General features: G+C 28.8%; 1 protein-coding gene and 2 non-coding genes across 4 annotated transcripts; all 3 read left to right on the plus strand.

Moving 5' to 3' along the window:
* Positions 1-827: 827 nt before the first annotated feature.
* Positions 828-4,703, plus strand: LOC107485489 (ABC transporter G family member 9-like). Of its 2 annotated transcripts, XM_052260888.1 has the most exons (5): positions 828-1,002; positions 2,435-3,227; positions 3,456-3,784; positions 3,956-4,064; positions 4,170-4,703. In XM_052260888.1, the coding sequence occupies exons 1-5, from the start codon at positions 913-915 to the stop codon at positions 4,628-4,630; spliced, it is 1,782 nt and encodes a 593-aa protein (XP_052116848.1). In that variant the 5' UTR covers positions 828-912; the 3' UTR covers positions 4,631-4,703. The 2 variants fall into 2 exon arrangements, with proteins under 2 accessions (XP_052116848.1, XP_015961511.2); XM_016106025.3 differs by having other exon boundaries at positions 3,956-4,703.
* A 393-nt stretch (positions 4,704-5,096) lies between these two features.
* On the plus strand, positions 5,097-5,167 carry TRNAG-GCC (transfer RNA glycine (anticodon GCC)). The gene has a single exon. It is a non-coding gene; the product is annotated as a tRNA-Gly (tRNA).
* A 7-nt stretch (positions 5,168-5,174) lies between these two features.
* LOC127746913 (small nucleolar RNA snoR114) lies at positions 5,175-5,261 on the plus strand. Its single transcript, XR_008008724.1, has one exon. It is a non-coding gene; the product is annotated as a small nucleolar RNA snoR114 (small nucleolar RNA).
* Positions 5,262-8,151: the final 2,890 nt, after the last annotated feature.

The raw sequence follows: 8,151 nt of genomic DNA on the forward strand, positions 1-8,151 counted from the left end.
AGCACTATGTAAGTCAAATTAATATTAGAATATTGACTAATATTCTTTTAGAGATTAATCTGTCTAAAATATAAATATTTAAAAATTTTCTTTTTATTATTATTTTTTAAAAAGTTTATATTTTTTTATTAACATAGTTTATTAACTATGTTCATTCTTCTTTTTATATTTTCACGCTTTACTAAGGAAAAATAATAAAATTTTAAAATCAGTAATTAATTTTGAAATGAGAATTAAAGTAGTGTAATGCATGAAAACGATAGCATAATGGGACCATTTACCATGTTATAGTCACAAAAAATCTGTCACCCATATATATTAAAATATTGTTAAAAGTGTAATAATTTGAGCAGTTGATCAATTTATTGAAAGCATATGTAAAATAACATGAATTTAATACTATATACAATCCGACAAGTTAAAATTAATCTGTTGTGAATCTAAATTCTATTTAAAGTTTTGTTGTTAACCAATAAATTACTATATGTATAAAACAAAATTCATCCGAGATTCATAATAAACTTATGAGCTAACCACTAAACTAACTTAACTTAGTTTATGAAATATTTTTTTAAAAATTGATAATACTAAAAAGATAAAAAAATTTAAAGTTATTTTATTTAATATTTATTAATTTAAATAATAATTAATAAATATTAAATAAAATAAATATGTGCTGTTTTTGGCTAGTATTAGTATTACAGGTAATTTGCTTGTTATGGCATCTGGGTCCGTTTATAATTTATTACTTTAATTACTTTATAATTTATTTAGCACAAATAGGTACATTGTATCATTCCAGACACAGCTAATTAATACACACAAAACCCATTCTTCATTTTATCTCTTGGTTCTTTTTTTTTTAATCACAGTGCATGATTCTTATATGTGGGGAAATTCAATGTTAAGTCAATGACTCTGAGGGTTGCTAAGAGCATGGATCTCCAGTTAGATATAGAGACTGAAGCTACTCACCATGCAAATCTGCCTGTACTTCTCAAGGTATTGTGATTAAGTCAAATTAAACATAATATTTTACTAATTAATCCTTTTTGTTTTAATCCCTGAAACCAACTTTCTTTCCACCCTGCTTTTATTTTTCTCTGTTTCTCTTCTGGAAAATCATCAGTTTTCTCTTTCATGCATGTTCTATGTCTCCACAAATTCCTACCAAATATCATCATCACCATCTCCTTTTTATGGTGAAATGATGAAATTTTTTAGTTTGCAGTTTTTCTCTTTTCCTTTGGTTGCTCAGCAATTTTTAATTATATAAATTTTTTTCTACTTTTGTTATTTATGTAGGATATTCTGATAAGAGTAAAGTATCGTTTTTGTCCCCAACATTTGGGATAAGTCTCAAAGTTGTCTCTATAGTTTGAATCGTTTTATTTAAGTCCCTAACGTTTCAAAATTGATTTAGTGTTGTCATGCGGTTAGAAATTTGGTAATGGAATTGACGGCGGGACAAAATTAAGACGATTTTGAAACGTTAGGGAAATAGACAAAAACGATACATAGAAATAAATTTTAATTTTATCCTTCAATAATATCATTTTTTTACGGTACATAGTTATTCAATTATTTTTTAATTACATATAAATAAATTATACTTAATCATATTAATTTTATTTTAAATAAATTTATTTTTTATAATTTTACTCTTAAAAGTTTTTATTCATCATAAAATATTTGTAGAATAATTAGTACATAAACTTGTGAAAAAAATGATACATATACAATAAAGTAATACGATTCTAGTCATTTTACAAACATTTCATGATGAGTAAAAATTTTTAAAAATAAAATTATAAAAAAATAAATTTATTTAGAATCAAAGTAATGTGATTAAGTGTAATTTACTTAAATGTGATTAAAAATAATTGAATAACTATGTATAGTAAAAGATTGATAGTAGTGAAAAGATAAAATTAAAATTTATTTCTATGTATTATTTTTGTCTCCAATGTTTTCGTCCTATTTAATTCTCTAACGTTTCAAAATCGTCTCAATTTTGTCCCGCCGTCAATTCTTTTAACAAATTCCTAACGACAGGACAACATTTAATAAATTTTAAAATGTTAGAGACTTAAATAGGACTATTCAAACAACTTTGAGACTTACCCCCAAACGTTGAGGACAAAAACAATACTTACTCTAATTGTATGCTTTCTTCTATATATTCTTTTCTCTTTTTTGTGTGTTTAATTTTGATGATTTATGTAGTAGCCTAACAACTTGTAAAGTATAAAAATCAAATAGTTACACTTTACAAGATGGTTAAGGAATTTGCATTATATCTGCTTAATTTCCTGATTGTGTGAATTATGCATATCTATACTCATCAAAGGACAAGAAACAAGAGAGAGTAGTGATGGAAACTATGGTAGGATTAAATGGAGTGATGCTGAATTTTGTTTTATTGGTATTGTAGTTCTATGATGTTGTTTATAAAACTAAGCCAGAGAAAGAGAGATTCATAGAGAACACAAAGGTGGAAGGAAAAACAATACTGAAAGGTGTTTCAGGCATTGTTCAACCAGGTGAAATTCTAGCCATGTTAGGCCCATCAGGGAGCGGCAAAACAACTCTCCTAACAGCATTAGGAGGCAGACTTGGAGGAAAACTCTCTGGAAACATAACTTACAATGGCAAAACTTTCTCGAATGCAATGAAGCGTCTTACCGGCTTTGTTACTCAAGATGATGTTCTGTATCCTCATCTAACTGTCACCGAGACTCTAATCTTCACCGCGCGTCTTAGATTGCCAAGTAGTAGGTTCACCAAAGAAGAAAAAATAATGCAAGCAAAAAATGTGATAGATCAACTAGGCTTAACCGAATGCAAAGATAGCATGATTGGAGGGCCATGTTTGAGAGGTGTTTCTGGGGGAGAGAGGAAAAGGGTTAGTATTGGTCAAGAAATGTTAATAAATCCAAGCTTGTTGCTTTTGGATGAACCAACCTCTGGCTTAGATTCGACGACGGCGCAAAAAATTGTATCAACTTTGTCTGAGCTAGCAAGTGATGGAGAGAAAACTATTGTGATGACAATACACCAACCTTCTAGTAGGATATACTACTTGTTTCACAAGGTCTTACTCTTATCAGAAGGGAACCTTATGTATTTTGGAATGGGTTCAGAAGCTGTTAAATACTTCTCAAGCATTGACTATGCTCCTTCTATGGACATGAATCCTTCTGACTTCCTACTTGATCTTGCAAACGGTATGCTACATGATCTTTTGTTAATTTTGATTATTTCTATAAACAGCATTTTAAAAAGAACTTTCTGGATTTCACTTTTTATGATCATCATAGTCAACAAATTATGATCATCATAGTCAACAAATATATTTTGGGGTTAAAAAGAACTTTCTGGATTTCACTTTTTATCTTTTGTTAACCCATTGATAAGCTTGAGACTTTCATTATAAGAGGAGCAAATATTTGCAGGTATATACACCGGTCAACCGAATGAGGACCATACCTTAAACAAGAAGAAACTGATTTCTTCCTACAAGGAACACTTTAGTGACACAATAGAACCAATGTTTCATGAAAAGTGTGACTTTGATAAAAATGAAGATAGATTTGAAGATGAAAAAAGCTTTGGGACTTGGCCTACCAGCTGGTGGCAGCAATTCTTTCTGCTGCTAAGAAGAGATGTCAAAGAGAGAAGACATGAATCATTCTCTTGCATTCTAATTTTTGAAGTTATTGCAGCTGCCATTATTACAGGACTAGTTTGGTACAAGTCTGATATTTCTCACTTGCAGGATCAGGTAATAATACTAATAATTTCATCCGTGTTTTAAAATTTCAAGCTACACTCCACTTTGTAGTAATGATAATTTGATTAGCACTCCAAATTGACAAGATGATGTGTTGCTTAATTAGGCTTGCAATTGGAAAATTTTAGAAATGTAATTCAGCTCTTCTAAATAAACTTGCAGCTTGGACTTTTATACAACATGATTAACTTCTGGTTCGCCTTCCCTCTCTACCGAGCAATATTCACCTTTCCCCAAGAAAGACCAATGTTGGAGAAAGAAAGATCCTCCGGTATGTACAGACTCTCCTCATACTTAATGGCAAAGTCGGTGGCGGATCTTCCAATTGAGCTTGTCCTTCCAACTGCATACCTCATCATAACCTATTGGATGACAGGTCTGAAAGTGAATGCAGTTAACTTCTTGTGCACGCTATCTACCGTCTTACTCCACGTGTTAGTCGCACAAGGGGTCGGCCTTGCCATCGGCGCCATTGTGATGGATATGAAATCTGTGACCACATTGGCTGCAATAATCATGCTAATTTTCATGCTATCAGCTGGATACTTTGTTCAACATTTACCAAAATTTATGGCATGGTTGAAGTATATTTCCCCAAGTTACTACACATACCTGCTATTGATAGGATCTCAGTATAAATCTAGTGAGACATACCCATGCTCTAACAGTAATGGTGAGTGTTCAGTTGCAGAATTTCCTATGATAAGAACACAAATGGTGCTTGATATGAAAGAGCAAGCCATGGCTGCATTGGCTCTAGTTATAATGCTTATAGGTTATAGAATTGTGGCTTATATTGCACTATTGAGGATTGGAGTGACAAAGAACAAGGCTTAACTAGTGATTTTCTATCTAATTACATTTTTTATTTTAATTTCTTATAAAATTTTACATAATATTTCTTTTCAAATTTAAAGATTATGCTAGCTGGCATTATATTAGTCACATATTCTCTTCTAAAAATGATTAGAATCAGAGTTTTGATTTTTTTTTTTACTTTTTCTTATTTTTATATAATTTAATATTTATTTAATTACATAATTATATTTGTAACCTTTTTCATCCGATCCGATCATGGATATAGAGGCACAAAAGAAGAAAGGTATAATATAACTTCTATACTAAACATTCAAATGGATAACAAACACTTCTAAGTAATAAAGAGTTGGATTCTCTTCAAATATATACTTCCTCTATCTGAAATGATTGACAAATGAAATGAAGCCGTTTTAACTAAAATTATCCTTTTTCATTTTTATTAAAGTTAGCCATCAAATATATATGTGCATAGAAGAAACATGTGGCACCAGTGGTCTAGTGGTAGAATAGTACCCTGCCACGGTACAGACCCGGGTTCGATTCCCGGCTGGTGCATTTACAAGAGCAGTGATGATAACGCTGCACATTTGTGGTTGTTGGTCAATCACGCTTCATCTACTACTGGGTGAAATCAAGTGCATCTGAGCTCTTTTTTCCAATAAAAAATGTTTATTCTTCTTATGTGAAAAGTATTATATATGATACTGAAATCTGAAATGCTAATGAATCCCCAATGTATGATCTATCTCTTCTTCGTTAAGCAGCTTATGTAATTGGGATGACGGCATCATGATATATGAGTGCGTATATTAATTAATTAAGCTAAGGAAATTCATGGACACATGATACATATGGTGAGGTGAGGTACGTTGGTAATTTCATCGTAGACACCATCAACATCACATTCGTGGTCATGGTTATATTAGTGACTCTATCTAATATTTTCCACACCAAAATAAAATAAAAACTATAAGAAGCTAGCGATGACCTTCACCTTCCAACACAAAATCCACTAACTGAATTTGGGCCAATAAATTTGGGTGGTTGGCGGAAAACAACAGGGATAAGCAGACAATACCGAATGTTAACCGATCGATTAACTAATCGCAAAATATTCACATGCAAAGTAACGAGACGAAATTTTGTACGTACTAATAATTATTTCTCTCATTTCTCATTAAAAAAAAATAAAAATAAAAAGCGCTTCTAGTTATGCAACAATGTTGCGTTAACTGAAACAAAGGTGTAACTAACATATCAATTGAGTAGTTAATTCATTGATCTGTTTAAAAAATAAGTGTTGGAGATACTAATTTAATTTTCTAACAATTCTTTGGACAGAAATAAACTTTTAAATAGAATTTTAATCCACCATAATTTTCATTTATGTTTATTATTATTGATGTTATGTAACTTGTAAGATATGCTTAAAAAGTTTTGTTCATAAAATTACTTTAAAAAACAAAGACACTTGTAATTTGATTAAGACATTTGTAATCATAGTTGTTAGAATTGGATCGGACCGGTCAGTTTGATCGGAAAACCGGTAAATTGGATCTTATGTCGGCCCGGTCCGATATTTAGACCGTATAAGGTAGAGAACCGATACGAACCGGTCAAATTCGGTGTAAACCGGTAAAAACCGGTCAAATCCGGCGAAAATCGGACCGGTCCGAACTACTCGATCAACTTTGAAGGAAAATCTACAATGGACCAACGATCTGCAACTCCACCATGCTCTAAACCCTCCAGCGGGTTCGAACCCCTTCCTCCAGCATAAAGCAAGCATGCTTCTACCACCAAGTTTTAATGTTTCTCATCAATTAATATACTAATTATAATACATATAATATATTTTCTTTTCACTTATATTCAATTTATTTTAATTTCAAAGTTACTCATTTTTAAATCAATTACATTTTATTTAACTATAAATTTTATTAAATATATACAAATTAAAAAGATAAACAAAAAATTTAATTAATCACAATTTATTTTTTTATAATGATTATATGATATCTATTAATATTATTTTTTGAATATATTATTTTTTTGTCTTCATATAAGGTTGATAGTTGAAAATTGTTAGATGATATTTAGTTAAACTAGTCATATAATTAAATTTTATATAATTATTTAATTATACCGAGTTAACCGTTCGACCAGTAACCCACCAGTTGAACCAATAACCCAGTGATCCAGTAACTTCACCGGTTCGATCACCGATTTGGTTCTAACAACTATACTTGTAATTTTTAACAAGTAATTTTAAGATTTTAGAGCTTACTTACCCCTTCCTACAATAAATATATTTTTCTATTAGTTTAATTTATTGACGATTTAATTTATTTAAAGGGTAAGAAGAGATCAGTTATTATAAAATAAATAAAGAAAAATAATATATACTCAGTAAATATTATTTTTTTAATCAGTATTTGACCACGTAGGGTCCCGTTTCGGGAAACATCCTAATAAAATTCATCTTGTTTTGAATTTTCTGAACCCTCAACTCTATCTAACGTGCTTAAACCATGTGGAAATTGACACATCCAAGTCAACCACATTTCTACCAAGCACGCACATATTCTAAATTGGTTTTATTTGAAATATAAAGAACTAATTTATTCTTCATTTTTACGTAAAATTTGGTTTTTTTATTATGTTGATTTTTAGAGTAAATAATAAATAGATTCTTTAATTTTTATTTTAAAAACAAATAAATTCTCGACTCATTAAAAAAATAAAAATATTTTTAACTTTTTAAAATACGAAACATTTAAATTTTCTAAAGATTAATTTGTTTTTATATTTTTTGGATGGGAAGATTTAAATATCTCATATTTTAAAATATCAAAAACATTTTTATATTCTCAATTAATCAATAATTTATCTGTTTTCGAATTAAAAAGTTAAAAATTTATACCAAAATTTTAATAGATGTTTACCGTTCAAAAATTTGGAACTGAATTTTTATACTAAATAAAATATTTTAATTTAATTAGATACCGACTAAGTGTTGCCTTTTAAAAAAATACTATAGTTCAAGAATATTTTATAATTAATCTCACATTAACTACAAAAACAAATATTTCAATAATATTTCATATTTGCTAACAAAAAAACAGTTAGTAATGACTTAATTAAAAATTTTTATTTAATCTAAAATTTTAATTAGAAACTTTAAATTATAACCATCTAATTAAAATTTTGATTAGAGTATATAAAACAATTAAACCTTAAAAAATATTATGATATAAAAAAATAAATAGATTAAAATTTAAATATTAAAAGGATTAATTTACACTTTTTTATTACAAATTAATTTACCTAATGTTCTAAAACAAAATTTAAAAACCAATTTATCAATTCTTTAAAACTATTTTAAGATATTATTTAAAAAAAAGACTACAACAAAAGCCACGGTCAAACAATTTTTGAAGGAAGGCATTTAAATAAAAATACTTAAAATATTTTTTTTAAATATACTTTTTAATAATTAAAATTTATTTATAATCGATCAAACTGTGTTATTTTTATTA

The sequence above is a fragment of the Arachis duranensis genome, chromosome 4 (genome assembly GCF_000817695.3).
Source record: "Arachis duranensis cultivar V14167 chromosome 4, aradu.V14167.gnm2.J7QH, whole genome shotgun sequence".
In the NCBI taxonomy this organism is placed as follows: Eukaryota; Viridiplantae; Streptophyta; class Magnoliopsida; order Fabales; family Fabaceae; genus Arachis; species Arachis duranensis.

Bases quoted from the DNA above. Each gene is read 5' to 3' on its own strand.
- LOC107485489 (XM_016106025.3), top strand. From the start codon at position 913: ATGACTCTGAGGGTTGCTAAGAGCATGGATCTCCAGTTAGATATAGAG. The intron at 1,003-2,434 runs GTATTGTGATTA...TTGGTATTGTAG, and splicing joins ATCTGCCTGTACTTCTCAAG to TTCTATGATGTTGTTTATAA. The intron at 3,228-3,455 runs GTATGCTACATG...AAATATTTGCAG, and splicing joins CCTACTTGATCTTGCAAACG to GTATATACACCGGTCAACCG.